Genomic DNA, 16,631 nt, shown 5'->3' on the forward strand with positions numbered 1-16,631 from the left:
ATAATAGAGTGAAACATTGTAAGTTGAATAGATAGATTTTCATTCTCACACACAAATGTACAAAGTATTTGAAAGCATTTCAAGTAATTTTGAAAAATAAATGAGAGAAAAAAAAAAATTCTTTTAGAAACATATATAAGCATTTTTTTAAAAAAAAACAAAACTAAAGGTACAGGGGGGAAGCCCTTTTGAAAATTAAAAAGCAACACTTCTGAAAAGTTACTATATTTATGTTACAGGCTGCTTTGTATTGATTACGTTTTTTGTTTTAGTTGTGAACAATTTCAGTTATTAATTTTGAAGAAAGTTGAAATTTGTTCACTACTATTGTTATAATAATGTAAATTACTTCACTAACATTATATTTAATTAACTAAAATTGCTGTGCTTAATTAAAAAAACTTCCAACTAACAGATTTATTAGTTGCAAAACACACATCTCTCACATACATACAAATTAGAAGTGTATTTTCATGTTATTTAGTTTAGGCCAGTTCTGTGGTGGTTAAATCCAGTTTTGGCCGGTTTTAGCCAGTGGCCTGGATAAAATCAGTTTTATCCGGCCAAAACAACAACCCTGCAGTTTATACTCAAGCAATGACTATAATGACACTCCCCCCCCCCCCCCGTCTCCTCCAGAACATAAGTTCTGACTGCGCTAGAGCACGTGACTATTTAAAAAAAATCTTTGCCACGAAAACAAAAAAAAAAAAGAAAGAAAGAAAAAACAAACAAACATACCACAAAAGGAAGAGGCCATGAAGATATTTTTTTAGCAAACATAATTAAGCATAGATAAATAAATAAGTTTCCTCGGACAGTTGCATATGTGAAAAAAGTGTGAATCATTTTGTTACTAATAAAATTTTTACTATCTTTCTACTTCGGAGATTTCGGTAGATGTAAAAACAGTCATCTGATAAAACGATCAAAAAAGAAAGAAAAAAAAAAGAGGAAAAAAAAACTTATCACATGGTGATAACACTTCAAGTAAAATTATACACATAGAGATCGTTTGAAATGAGAAGAGCAGGGTTTCATATTGCAAAAGGCTTCAGATAAACTTCAATCGATGGGACATCTGGCAACCGTAGAAAATTTGAAGCAAACAAACTCCAGTTTAAAATTAGCTAAAGTTCAAGATAAAATTCAGTTAATAACGATATCGCTGCCATGAAATGGTAGATGTTTATTTCACAAAGCACGAGAAAAATATTAAAAAAAAAAGAAAAGAAAAGTTATAATGAAGAAAAAAAATCGAGCTATATAATACTAAATGCACATACAAAAGTACATTAAATGACAAAAGCTCATTTTGTGTCCAAAACAAGATCCGATACATCAAGGAATAATTATATCTTTCTAATATTCACTTTATTATTTTAGAAACTTTTGATTAACTTCCATTTAAGAGGTAGGATTAGAAATTGATGCAAGGAACTTTTATGAGTTTCAAAAAAGAAATCACAACTTTTAAAAAAAAATGAAATACGTACAAATAATTTAATCGAAGATCCAATTGTATGTAACTCCAGTAAAACAACTGTTTGCGAGGAGAAGAAGGGACTAATAAGATGAGAAAACATTTCGTGTTTGCAAGAAGGAAGAGAAAAAGTAAATATAGATTTGAATCCTAAATCGATCTAATTAAAATCCTTGTTCTAAATATAAATAACTTAAGCTGAGAACAAATTTCAATTGTGTAATAAAAATAAAAATCACGGAAGAATGCTCGTCCATTATTAGCTAATTAAAAAAAAGGTGTGGGGGGGGGTGTAATAAATGAAATGGTTAAAGGCATTTCTTCAAAACTCCAGTTGTTTATCAAAACTGTGAAATTCGATTTCATTTCATCTCATGCAGAAAAATCAACGCTTTCGTTCAACATGCAATATTTTTTTCATTTCCATTGCAAATTAAAAGCCTTTCAGGTACACTGCCGTGTGCAGGTAAACGGCAGTATCTGCAGAAATGAGTTTTCGAGAAATTTGAAGAAATGCGTGTTGGATTCAATGATAACAATAGGGAAATGTTGGAATTAGACGTCTTTTTCGCGCCTTTTTTTCAGTGGAAACCAAATAAGCGAGCTTGTACAATAAAGATAACGTACAACAGATGACAAAAATGCAAAAATATGAAAAATGAAAAATTTGCAGTTACTGCTCTTTACCTGCACACGGCAGTACACACTAACGAGCTCCCAACGCCAACAAATTTTGAGCAAATTTCATAGAATTCAACCGATGTTCATGGTCTTGTTGGTCTAAAACGACACGCGGTATACACGCTTTGATCGGCACGTTTTGATACTTTCGCTCATCAGTACTGCCACCTCCCCTTGGTAAGGAGATAAGATTTCCACGAGCGAAATTAATCTGCTTTTGCATCTTTTTCTTTTGAAAATCTTCAGCAAAATCCTGCTAATATGTGTTTTAATATTTTTTTCTTCTCCCCCAGATCGGCCCGAAATGCTCCGTTACACAGGCAGAAAACAGTTTCAGAAGTAGCTGAATGGCCAAAATACAACACAGCTAGTAATTACAATACCGAAGAGACGTGCTCCACATTTCTCTCGCTTTTCGGAAAGAAACAAAAAGCACACCCCTTTCATTGCTCGTGACGTAACAGCGGAAGTTGTAGATAGGGCCGGGGGAGATGGATGCGGTTGAGCTCCAGCAGAAAAGATGGAAAAAAAAAGCTGATGAAAAGAGAAAGCAATCTGTGAGTAATCCACAACGTCGCGCTGGTATCTTGAGTAAGAAGACTGATTCTGTTCGAAGGTTGAAAGCATGAAAGATTTGGAGCGTTGTACAGGCGGAGGGATTGGAAAATTTACATTCGGATTGATGGGGATACTGAAGACTCGCCATACAGTCGAGCCCGCTTTATACAATAGTAATTTTGCCACGAAAAGTTATTGTAATAAGTGGTACATTCCAAACTTATTACATAAAGTGAGACATTCTTTTAACAGGTATTCAAAGAAGCCGGCTCGACTGTAGTATAACTCACAATTTTTTTGTTTTTTTCTTTTATGAGGGCTTTTTAATTTCCCTAAAGACGAAACAGTGGGATGCATTTGAAGCCCAAATGTGAACTTTGTGTCCATCGTATTTTGCTTAAAACAACGATCTGCCTACAGAATGCATATCCATGCCCGACCAGAGGCCAGTCAGCCTAGTCGGAAACTAAGTTTCCGGGCTTTGGGGGGCGGGGGGGGGGGCAGCAACACTTATGCAAAAAAAAAAAAAAAGAGAGAGAGAGAAAGAGAAAAGAAAAAAAAGGGAGGGGGAGGATTCCGAATAAGAGAAAACGTAAAGATTAAGTAAAACTTACTATTTTGGTATTTACTGCTGTGGCACTTAAATTAGAGGTTATTGTTTTCTAGTAAGTAGTTCGACTTTAGAAAACATGTAACTTTTTTTTTTGCTTCAGGAATCGAATATTTCATCCAAATTTCGCAGAAATAATCTTTTAAAAAAAATGTTCATTTTCCGTAAAAATCATTCATTGCAAGTTCAGGGTGAAATGCAGAAACATTGAACGAATGTCAACTTGAAGGACCACAACACTGCAGACATAAATCAACCGGATAATCCAAAATATAATAGGACTTGGAAAAATTTAGCAGGGTAGCAGTAAATAGGATGACATCCCATCTAGGAAGCCGTGGGTTTGACATGCAGCGCTATTCACGAGGTGTGGAAAAGGCAGGAATTCGTACGGGAGTCCATTAAGAACTTCAACAGAACCATGTGAGACAAACCTGTTTTCAGTGGACTCCAAGCTCAGAAAGAAGCGAGGCGGAACTGAGATAATGTGATGAAAATAAAGAAAAAAAAAGGGAGGAAGAGAAACCTGTAAGCAAGTAAGGTTGAGCCCCTATGGAATAAGACACCTTTTGCAAAACTGGCCTTGGTGAGAAGCTTTAATGGGGACGTCTTAAAAACGCTACACACATAACTTTCCGGCGTTGTTCCTACAACAATGGCATTAGGAAAGTGCCTGGTTATTGACTTGTTTGAAGTATCGCTTTCTGTCCCAGCATTTGAAGGTTTCACAAACGCAGAAACTGGTTTCGAGGGTTGCCACATTGAACATTTTATGCGCATACCTGTAACACAACGCGCGTTGGGCACTGGCGCTGTAGACTAGCATTCAACAAGTTTACGGAGGAGCTTGGCCGCGATTTCGCCGATTGGGATTTGTATGGAACAATATATTTAAGTACATATATAGTCACTATTCGTTTATGCATCAGATTGAGTACGAAAACTTTTTTACACCAATTTTAGTCATGACCACGACTAATATTTGTCCCCACTAACACATTTGGATTTCAAATAAAACTAAAATCTTCTACAGGGCGTTTACAAGGAGAGGGTCGTGACCCCCCCCCCCCAGAAAAAACAACCGAAAAAATTATCCGTACCACATTGTGTTCGAACACTTAATGAATAATGTACAAACGATTTCAGTAATAATTTCAATGAATACTTGAAAGTAAATATTTGAAATATACTACTTTTTGCATTGTTTAATAAATTAATTAATAACGTTAGACCTTATTCATGGTTATGAGCCTTATTCATGGTCAATTGGGTGCATTTTTTTGACACCCAAGCCGTTTCAAAAAATTTTAGCTCATAAAACCGTAGGTTCGTTCATAGGGGGAATGGGTCATTTTTCAGCATGACCGCCTCCCATCCAGACACACACACCAAACTAAAAGCCGATATGAGCAAATGCCAATGTGTTTGTCTTTTCTTCTCCCTCATTTTTCCTTTGTCGATTAATGTCAACGGTTTGTCGAGCTAGAAATTTTTATTTTGATTGATCTTGATTTGCAAAAGAATGCATAACTTTTAAAATGTTTTGTTTGCCTATTTTTCTCCATATTTTTGTAGTCTCAATTACCCCTTATAAGGCCTTCAAATACAGATTTTTGTAACTATTTTTCAAAATTTTCCCCCGGACCCCTTGAAATTATGGGTGTTCTGCAAACCACTTAAAGAGACACTATCCTGTTATACTTACCACTACAAGGTGGGAAAAAATAGTAAAAAAAAAGAAATAATAATAATTACAACAGTGGAAAGCATTGTCTATATAGAATATATATGAGAGTGTGTTACGGCAATGTGGGAATCCGGGCCCCTCCCGAAAGAAATTTTTGGATACAGCCTGGCTTGCTAATAGCACCCATTTATCAGCAGTATTTGGTAAACAGCCAATTTACTGATTATTTCAAATCAGTCATTTTTTTATCTATTAACATGTGGAAATGTTATTTTTTAGATAAATTACTTAAGTATGCCCAGAACAAAAAAAAAAAAAAAGAATAATACGTGATTAAGAAAAAACATATAACATTTTTCTGCATCTGAAGATAATAAATGAATAATAAAACAAGAAATTTTAAAAGTGTTTTAACAGTTGTGAATTTAAGTAGTGTATTTCCGTTTTCTATTTTCAATATTTATTGAATTAATGCAAGTAAAAAATAAGGAATTATGAGAATGGTTAGTATTGTGAGCGTCTTTCAGTAGACTTTTTCTCTCCCCTCCCACCCCGAAATGTTTATGGAAATTTTCCATTTTGTGTTGCTTTATATTGTTATTGTATTCGCTGCTTATATGTAAACTTTCACTGAATATAAATTACCCCCTACGCCAACGTTCGCTCATACACCATTTAAACAATATCGGTTGAAGAGGATGAACTGTTTTCATACGATATCGCTTAACTGATAGTGAACGTTTTTAATTTGCTTATCGGTGCACTCCAACTTAGTACAAACATTAAGAGATTTTTTTGGTTCACTGAAATGTCATTACGTTCAATGCACATATAATAGCTCCCAAAAGTGTTCGTACACCTTGAAATTTTCTAGTAAAACCAAAATAACGCGAAAATTCGAATATGAAATCCCTTTTTTTTTCCACATCATTCCTATGCCATTCTAAATAAAACCCAGTAGTATTGTCAAAATAGTGCCTGATTTTATTTTTAAAATTTATCAAAAAACGAACAGATAGAGAAATAATATGCCACAAAAGTCATCGACACTGCAATATTTTCGAATAAATTCATGGTTAAAAGTATCACATGACTTTTTTTTTTTATTATTTTTGCATTGTGTTGACTCTGTAAAGTCATTTCGCTTTAATTTTTTGCTTATTTATTCCCTAATATTCTGCTAATTATTTCTAAATTGCTGGTGAAAAAAACAACAAACACCATTCGAAATTTTATTTTCCCCCCCTCAAAGTAGCGGTAAATTGGTTTGAAATGTCTCTAAATTAGTTAATCTATATTATTCTACAGTAAAGTACTTGATAAAATGCTTTAAAGAAAAGAATCGGGTCGAAAACAAGGTAAGAAAAGGTCAACTGGCAAAGTTAACAAAGGGTGATCTGAGATTTACAGTAAAATAAAATATGAAAAATACATTCTAGTGCTGTAAAAATTTCTGTAGAATTTAATGAAAAATTTTACTTTTAATTTTCACCTAAAATTGTGCGCAAAGTTCTGATTAGCTGGATTAGATGGGATCTCTTCCCGCAGAAATTTCTTGTTCGTGCGAAAAACAGAAAGCTTACGCAAAATCAATGATAAGTAAGCTCAAAACGTTTTGGAATAACGTCTTACTTAGAGATGAAAATCAATTCAACATTGTATAAATTGTTGTATAATTGTAAATAGAAGAAAAAATTAGGGGGGAATTAAATCTTAAGAACTTAATTGGATCAGTTAATCAAGACGGTGAAGTGTTCTTGTGTAAGGGTGCATATCAGCATTTGGACTTGGTAGTTTGGAATTTTTTGATGAAATAATAAATTATGCTGTTCATTTAAATATTTTTAAAAACAATTTTAAACTATTAGCCCAAAATTTGGTTCTTTGAATCAACTTCGTTTTTTATCAAGATAACGATAAGAAGCAAAGTATTCAACGTTTGCTTCCGGTGCCTCAAAAAGTGTGATCAAGCTTTAGAAAGATACCCTCAGTCGCCAGATTTAAACTTAATGTAACACACAGGAAGAAATCTGGAGGATAGATTACGAAAATACAGCATTGAAACGAAAAGCGAACTAGAAACACATAAAGATTCGAAGTGCGGTTAGACTTACTCAGAAATTGCAGGAAAAAAAAGAAATACAAAACAACGAATTCTATTCCCAGACGTTTAAAATCTGTTGTTGATACTGCATGATACTCTACTAAATAATAACTTAGTAAAAAGTTAGATTATATACTAATTTTTTGATATTTTTGCAAAGTGTACGAAGATTTTTGTGAGATAAAATTTCTACCATTTTTTGATGAGTTATTTCTTAAAAATCAAATTTTATTATGTTATTAACAATTTTCATGTAGTTTTGCAGAAAATAGATCATAAATCTTATAATTAAATACCCATTCCAAAATATTACTTTTAATCAATGGATGGGGGCGTATTTCATTGAAAATCGCAAGTGTACGAATACTTTTGGGAGCCACTGTAGTACATGTATAACAATAATTGCACACGGATAGGAAGCAACAGCTTTGTCATAAAACTTGCGCCCCGCTCGCTTAAATAATGACCCATGAGAATTTCAGTTTTACCGAAACGCGAAATACAGCGAGTTCGATTATTCAAATCAAAACAAGAGAACGCGTCACTGCTACACACACCCTCTACGAGATAAACTACAGACGGATCCGACAGAGGATCCAAAACAAATGTCTGAAAGCACGTGGTCGAACAGCTTACCAAATACACCGACATGGACAGCGGCACCCTGGTGGCAGAAAGAGAAATCACGCAATACCCCTTTCTTTTCCCTACAGAAAAAATGAAGCTACGCCGGCCGTTCAATCGTATAACGGAGCAATCGGTGAATCGGTTTTTAGGCGGAATTCGCACAACCATCGGAACCGACAATACAATGAAGAAGGGAATTTTTAACAAGACATTGAGAACTATAGAGCGGTTACTTATTGAATTACCCATCTTGTTCAAGCTAAATCGCCCATATCGAATGCGTAATAGTAGTCAACTCTAGATAACTCGGAGGTCCCAAGGGACCGGTTAAACCGTTCGAGTTATTGGTTGCTCCGAGTTATGGGAAGTTTCCTCAATAGTCTGAAGAGTGGGACGCAATCAAAACTTCGAGATAAAAGACTATTTGAGTAATAAGCTTCGAGTTATCGAGATGCGACTGAATTTTTACTTTACATCTGTTGTCAACTCCTTTAAAAATACACTGAATTGAAATGAAGCCTTATAAATGTAGTCCCGGTCTGAAGCTTCTTCAGTACAACTCAACCACATCTTGAATCCGCCACGTTGTAATTTCGAGACAAAGGAGGCGTGCGATCACTAAAGTCTAAGAGCACAAAACTAATTTTGGTTGAGAAAGCAACTTATTGTGAAATTTTTCTTTGATATGAATAAAATTGATTAAGTTGCAATAGGAATCAACAAAGTGAGGCATCGTAAATTGCAGATAAAAAAGAAAATAAAAAAATTTAAAGAAAGACAAAGAAAAAAAGAAAACACACAAGTAAGTAATCTTTTTCAATCTAAAATACAATATATTAAAAAAATTAAAAAAAAATATATAGAACGGACTTTAATACAGGATTTGTGAAGTTGGAGCAAAAACAAAAAGTAAAATCCAGTGTAACCATGCTTCGTTCATATTTTCAGAAAATCCTCCAAAGTTACGAACGAAACATTTATATCGTTACTCAAATATGCTGTTATCAATGCATAATGTATGAGGTAGTGAAGAAACTGGGCCTCGTTAAATTTATAGTTCTAGTTAAGTTATGGCTGTGAATGATTTTATCTACCGTTTTTTACGCCAACTTCAAAAATGAAGTTACCATCACGAAACTTCACCTTATTATTTTCATAAAAAATTTCCATACTATTAAAAAAAAAAAAGCAATGCCTTAAAACTTTAAGCGATTGGCACTAAAAATTTATCTTTGTTCCTCTCTGGAGTTCGTTTGTGTGTTAATTTAATTATAACCATTTCAATATTATGTTTTCCCTAACTAATTTACATTTCACAGCATACAAGTTGCTTGTGATGCAATCCTGTATCTCCTAACTTAGCCCAGATCATCTGTTATTGGCATCAGTGGTGTTCCCATAGGGTTTACTCCATATACGCTGTATACTGCCAAACATTTTAGACATATAGCGTATACCCTCAAGCTTCAAAAATCAGGGCCCGACTAACTAAAAGTGAGGCCCAAGGCCCACAATAATTTAGAGGCCTCCAGAAGGCTATTAGAGAAGAAATTTATTCAAGAAATGTGTGTATTTTTGGTATAGTTGTAATGCTATGCATAATTCTTTAAGTAATTTGGGGCCCCTTAGGAAGAGGGGCCCCAGGCCCAGGCGGCCTGTGCGGTAATCAGGCCCAGTCAAAAATGTTCATATGATATGTATTTGACTGCATACACATATTGTGTGCAACGGATTTCTGGGAGTAAACCCTCAGAAAAATTTATAGGGACATAACTGATTGGCATAGATGATAACGATAAAAATACTACTATAGTTGAGGCAAACCTAACCTGGTAGCATTGTGAAAGCTAAGCAGATCCTAATCACATTATCTCACTTTCAGGTTAGGTTACCCCCACTATAGAGCAATGACCCTGAAAAACTTGATGCTTGTTTCAGAGAAGCCTTCATTCAAAATTATCACTACAATTACTATTAATATTACTGTTGTACGGCACCAAACTTTTGTAACAATGGGTTTTACATTTAATAATTTAATAGGCAAATCCCATGAAATGTACTGTTTTTTGACCATAACAATGACTGGTATGACAGCTGCAGTGTCATGTGATCTTTTGAATTCTCCGAAAATTTATTTATAATCTTTTGAATTTAACTAGTCTAATTTCTAGATATATAGAGCAAGTTTTTTTTTTTTTTTTGAATCGAAGTTTTGACCTTGCGCAGTTTAAGCAAATATCAAGGTTGGTGTTGCTGGTTTTGGCGCACAATCTTAATTTTAGAAGTCACTAATAATTTTACCCCTTTTCGTAAAACTAGTTTTTTTAATGGTTTTAACCAATTGATTACACAAAGAATTTTTTTCTATGAGTAGCTTATTTAAGGGATGTAAGTCAACTTTTTAAAGTTTCGTGTAAAACACATTTAAAGTTCAGATCCTAGGTAGACGGTTCATTGAATTTCTTTTGTAAATCATGCTGTATCGCAGCACCTACCAGAGCTACTAGTCATCTCTTTCCAAAAACCAGAGGAGAGGTTCTCCTATTATTTGTACTGATTATCTCCAAAATTTTCATTTTAGCACTTACATCCCTTTGCTTCTCACTGCCTCATTTGAGATCCCTGTCCTACTGTATTTACACATATCACTACTTATAACTTTTTTGGATAAGATATTTTCAGGGCATAAAACTGGTCAGTAAAAGTAAGTATTCTTCATCTTGGTCAGTATTTGTCAGTTTTTTGAAAATTTAGTAAGTCAACTCGGTATTTTTTTGCAAATTTGCCGAAGAATTCAGTTTAAGAAAAATATCAGCAGTTGTATTTTACAGTGGCTCCTAAAAGTATTCGTACACCTACGACTTTCACTGAAATAGTATCCTATCCATTGGTTAGAATTAATATTTCGGAATAGGTATTTAATTATAAGATCTTTGATCAATTTTCAACAAAATTACATGAATTTTTTTTAAAAAATATTAAAACTTAATTTTAAAGAAATCAAAAACCAGAAAGTGGCGGAAATTTTATCTCACAAAAGTCTTTGTACACTTTAAGAAATGTCTATATATTATTGAATAATCTAACTTTTTATTAAGTTATTATTTAGAAGAATATCATGCAGTATCAACAACACCTTTTAAACGTCTGGGAATAGATTTCACTCTTTTTTCTCTTTCTTTTTTTGCGTAATTTAAAGCAAGTGTTCAACCACACTTCGAGTCTTACTGTTTCTAGCTCTATTTTCGTTTCAAAGCCGTATTTTCGTAATCTAGCCTCCAGATATCTCTAAATATGTTACATTAAGTTTAAATCTGGAGATTGAAGGGGTATTTTCTGAACTTTAGGACAATTTTTGAGGCACAAGACGCAAACGTTGAAAGGCATGTGCTACTTATCGCTATCTTGATAAAAACAAAGTTGTTTCCGATAAGCATCTTTAAAGCATTTTAACCAGCACTTTACTATAGAATGGAATAAATTAACTAATTTAGAGACATTTCAAACCAATTTACTACTACCGTGAGGAAAAAATTCAAATTTTTAATGGTATGTGGTTTTTTTTACAAATACCAGCCATTTTAAAGTAATAACCACAATATTAAGGAATAAATAAACAAAAAATTAAAGCCAAATGACTTTTAAGGGTCAACACAATGGAAAAATAACAAAAAAAAATGACATATAATAATTTTAATCATGAATTTATTCGAAAATATTTGAGTGTATGTGATGACTTTTGTGCCGTATTATTTCTGTCTCTTTGTTTTTTGACCCATTTCAAAAAGAAAATCCATCAATATTTTGAAAAAACTACAGGGTTTCATTTAGAATGACATAGGAATGATGTGAAAAAATATTGAACTTCATACTCGAATTCAGTTTTGCGTTATTTTAGTTTTACTAAAAAATCTCAAAGTGTATGTACACTTTTGGGAGCCACTGTACATGTTTTCCTTACAAACGTTTTAAATGTCAAAAAAGTGAGACATTGGCAATACTGCAACCTAATTCTGCCAACCTGGAAAAGTTTGCATCTATTCTAATTTTTCAAGCTGAAGAGTTTGTTTGTTTGAATGGGCAATTTTTTTAAAATCAGATTAACCGAAATATTTGTAATTGTAAATTAAATTTTTTTAACTAATTGTTATGAATTCCTAATAGATGGCGTGGTAAGTTAATTCATCGAGAGGGCGCTGGCCGACAGTGTCGATAGCTGCGAGGAACCATGGCGAACGATTCAGGTGGTACGCTATTGTTAGACAGTTGTAGTCAGCAAACTGATTTTTGAATGTGTTTTTTTTGCGATATTCAGGTACATAATTTGATTTTGTAGGATTTTTCTATTGGGTTTTGCTTTCCTTATTTCTTCAACTTTTGTTTTTGTTCTTATGGTTGAAGATAGTTGCTTATCTAGGTAAATAATTGAAGGGCTGGGGGCCGGAATGTGATATGCCACATGATGTGAATTTTTCAGCATGTCAATTTCCTATTTATAAAAAATATTTGCAGAATTTTTTAAAGGCATTATGCATTCTATGTTCTGCAATACTAAAATCAGATATGTTTTTCTTCAAATGACAAGAAATAAAAATTTTGAACGAAAAGTCATCCCTTGTGGAACATTTTAAATTGCAGAAAGATAAAAAAACGTTTCACTCACTAAGGGCAGGGCTACGGTAGCATGGTTGCTCGGTGCGTTAAGGGATGAACTATACAGTTTAAGGATTACTTTCAGTTTTAAATCTACTGTTAATATTTTTGGATGTTTTGGCGAATAGTTTTAAATTAAAAAGAGACTTCAATAAGTTTTTCGGAAAAGGTAAGTACTCATTTTAGTTGAAGAAATATGATCATTTCACATCAAAAGTGGGGGGGGGGGAGGCATGGGTTTTTTTTATTCATCATCAGTCTGTCTTTAAATTCTTAGCATGGGCATCGCGGTGCGGGTATTGCTACTTATTTTATGAGAATAATTTACTGTTAGCTTCTTTTCAATCTACTTTCCAAATATTTTTAAGAAAGAACAAATATATGCTTAGTCTTTTGTAAAAAAAATTCTTAAAAAAAAATTATTATCAATTAAATAACTTAGTTTATAAATAATAATAAATAAAAACTTGGAAAGTAAAGTACTGAGATGGGGAAATGTGTCTGTTAATCTGTCTGATCATCCCCCCCCCCCCCTCCAACATTGAAGAAAACATTTCTTGTTCCAAAAACGTTGGAGAGGGTGCATCATTCCCTTTTTTTCCCCAATGGTTCAAAAATGAAACATAAGCATCTGTACTAAAATTGAAAGAAAGATTTAAATCTCGAATTAAAAGGGAGATTTGTTTCGAACAAACTTCTTACAAGAGAGCTTGAAATAAGAAAAATATCTCCAATTTGGCTATTTTAAAGGTGTTTTTGAGAAATTTAAATTGTTTTAACATTAATGCCAATTTAAATCCTTTATTAAGGAATTAACTATACATACTAAAATTTGTTTTTTTTTTTTTTTTTTGCAAATATTTGCAGAAAGTGGGCATATGTTTAAGTTTTTTTTTAATTTAATTTTATTTTTATTATTATTATTTTTAAGTTTCGAAAAAGACAAAAAGTTTTATATTTTTTAATTGAATTATTTTTTAATTAAGTACATAAATGCTAGAGTAATCAGTGGCGCAGCCATGGGAGAGGTTTTGGGATTAAAACCCCTCCCAGAACTCTCGAAAAGCAAATACAAATTACTTTCCAATTAGACGTTCAAGCGATATTTTATGATTCAATTGGTATAACAGTAAGACTGAAATGGTCTTACTAAACTTAAAAATGGATCATGGTCACTCAGCCCTTCCTGTGCTGGACAAAGTATTTTTAGGGAAATCAAGAGAGAGGATGCCTACCACACTCCAGATTTTCTGTGGTTGCTTTCTAATTCTCATCGAGAGATTGAAACCATTAATAGCCTGAATTTTAAAACATGATCTTACTATAGTTTTGATTCTAGCATACTTGCACTTAGCATAGTTTTAAGTAGCTATTTAAGTAAACCAAATGCTTCTCCTTCAGGCTTATGACATTCTTCCCTTGGATTAAGGACTTCTATATTGTGATTTTGGAAGCATGGTTAAATGGGCTGACTCTCATGTACAATCATAAAGACATTGATGGACCTCTAGAAGAGGTTTTAAATAACTTCGAAAAACAAATCTCGCAAATGGATAAAAGCTAGGCATATTTGAGAGAATAGACTGCAATACTTCGATTTATTTTTTAAAAAGAAAAAATAAATAACAGGTTCATATTGTTTTAGAAAACTATCCACTTACCTTATATAAATCTGTCTCAAACTTAGTGCAAAATTTGCACAAGCTTTCGGTAACTTTAAAACTTCTGCTACAGAATCCCATTTCTGATGTTCTATTACCTATAAGAAAAAGTTAATTGCATTAGCACAGAATAAATTTTTGAGAGAAGGGCTAACCCGTCATTAGAGCATTTGATAGGGGAGGGGGAAGGAGAGGGGTAACTTGCCCTCTTGGATTACATTAACATAATGTAATTATGTATTTTAACAAGTATATTGTGTTTTTCTTATAAAATACATTGAGTACAGTGACCTCTCACTTATACATGACCAAAGGAGACAACAAAATTTTCGCGCACAATTGAGATTTGCGCTTATGTGAAAAACCCCAAAATAATCTTAAATGTTAACATCAGTTATAGTAATACTAATGGTACACTACTAATACTAATGAATAAATATGCAAATAACTTCCGTTTATGCATTGTAATTCAATAAAAATGCTAAGTTTGAAGTTCTACGTTTTGTCATTTTTTATACACTGTACAGTATGTAAGCGAATTCCCAAAGACCTAAAAACTGTCTCGTAATAAGTGCTATAGTCCCCAAGGATTGAAAAGATCCTCAATAGGCCATGTCAATGCTTACCGCTTGATGTATGTAACCCATTCTCCCCTATCGATGTCACAAGCCTAATTCCACCCCCAATTGCACACATGTGCGAAAAAAGAACGGGTTCTTGGAAGGATTCCGAACAGTGGAACAAAGGAGTGTGAATGCATTCCAAGAGACAAAAAAAAAAGCACAAATCTTCCGTTAAGACTGAAAGGCATTTTAACTTAAACTTGAAAATTTTTTATCACACTTAAGTGAAAGTTCCATAAATGAATAAGAGTTAACATTGTTCTCCTATCTCTCTGGCCGAGCCCGTGAGAGAAACGGGGATAAGTGAAAAATACGTATAATAGCGTTCGCATATAAGCAAGAGATCACTGTAAGGTCAGGTGGGGTAAAATGGATAGTCAAAATATATGGTTTTAAAAACAAATTATTTTAAATTAAATTTGCATTTTTTTGAGTGGGATATTATACTTGGCTGTTCTGAATTCTGTTTCACAAAATATATTTTTCCAATAGATTATTTTTTAGTGAGAGGTAACTCTTTAAATTGAAGTAGGTAAATTCAAGCCGCATGTTGTCTGCTTAAACTTCTATCTGCAGCTCCTGATTTTTGAGAAATTTTTATTACTGTGTCATAATATCTTTAGTTGGACATTTTTGTTGCTGCTTCAATTTACAGGGAAGAAAAAAAAGATTTTTTTCTATTTTTAATCTCATATTTTGAAAATGGGGTAAAACCTTAAAAAAAATTAGGCTTATCATTCCAGCAAGTTATTTTAAAAGATCTTTCAGTCATATTTTCAAATGACTGTCATGAAAGTCATATTTTCCTTTAAATGAATATTTTTTCATTTATGGTTAATTTAAAATGATTGAAACATAAAAGTATGCAATGCCATGACTTTATAAAATAAACTTCGCTCCATCATAACAAATAATAAATAAGAAGCCAGTGGTATACTTATTCTAGAGTTTTTGTGCACTTGCGCACAAAATAACAATTTCCTCAGAATATGCTGTGCCCAGCCAGTTGCTGGTCGTCACAGTTGTATTGTATTTGATTGCAATCAGATGCTACCAATTTCTCTAATGTACCTTTAAATTCTCTGAACATATCCTTATTTCAATCCGAAAATTATGCGTCACAAAGCACGATTTTGTCACCTTATAAAGATTTGAAAATTCAATATTGTCTGCAATTTCAACAAGAGCTTCAGATTTGACAATTACCTGCATGAGTTATTTAAAACAACCTAAATGTATGCTGGCAAATACAAAAGACATTATGACAAAGATGTTTCAGAAAGACTAAGAGTTGAAAGTGAAAAAAGTAATGAATTATAAAACAAGAAAATAAAAAATAGTGGGAAAAGAAAGTTTCCATTCAGAGGAAGTATCTGAATAGAAACTGCTAAAAATATGCTTATGAAGCAAAGTTTAACCACAGGTGCCTGGGTATAAATATTATACTTAGAGGAAACAAGCAAGAAAGAATTTATTGGCAAATATATGGCTGTTGAGGGAAATATTATGGATGAAATATTTTTAAAAAATCCGAGATGGGGGATTTTTCTTATTTTTTCTGATGTACACGACATGGATTTCAGTGAAAAACATCAAATAATAGAAATAATTAATGAGCCACAATTTAATAGAGGCCATTACTTTTTTTAAAGAATGACAAGTATGGATATCACGCATTGAAAGAAACCTCATTAACATTTTGTCAAATTTACTGTTTGCACTATTTTTTTGAATTAAATTATAAAATTTTGTTAACTGACTCTTAAGTCTATATTATCACACTGCATTGAACAAATAGTATGCTTTTTTATCACTTCTTAGACTTCAATACCCATTTTGCCCCACAGGCTACCCATTTTCACCTGCATGGGGTAAAATGGGTATAGAAAATATGTAGTCATAAACACTCCTCTCAAAAATAAATTTGTTTCAAATTATGTGTGA

General features: G+C 32.9%; 1 protein-coding gene across 1 annotated transcript in view; it reads right to left on the minus strand.

Annotated features, from left to right (window-relative positions):
* Positions 1-16,631, minus strand: part of LOC129231371 (AT-rich interactive domain-containing protein 2-like) — a 193,006-nt gene that overhangs the window by 140,224 nt on the left and 36,151 nt on the right. Inside the window, 1 exon segment of the mRNA XM_054865668.1 lies at positions 14,065-14,162. Within this exon segment, the coding sequence (XP_054721643.1) occupies positions 14,065-14,162 (98 nt within the window).

This window comes from Uloborus diversus, chromosome 10 (genome assembly GCF_026930045.1).
Source record: "Uloborus diversus isolate 005 chromosome 10, Udiv.v.3.1, whole genome shotgun sequence".
In the NCBI taxonomy this organism is placed as follows: domain Eukaryota; kingdom Metazoa; phylum Arthropoda; class Arachnida; order Araneae; family Uloboridae; genus Uloborus; species Uloborus diversus.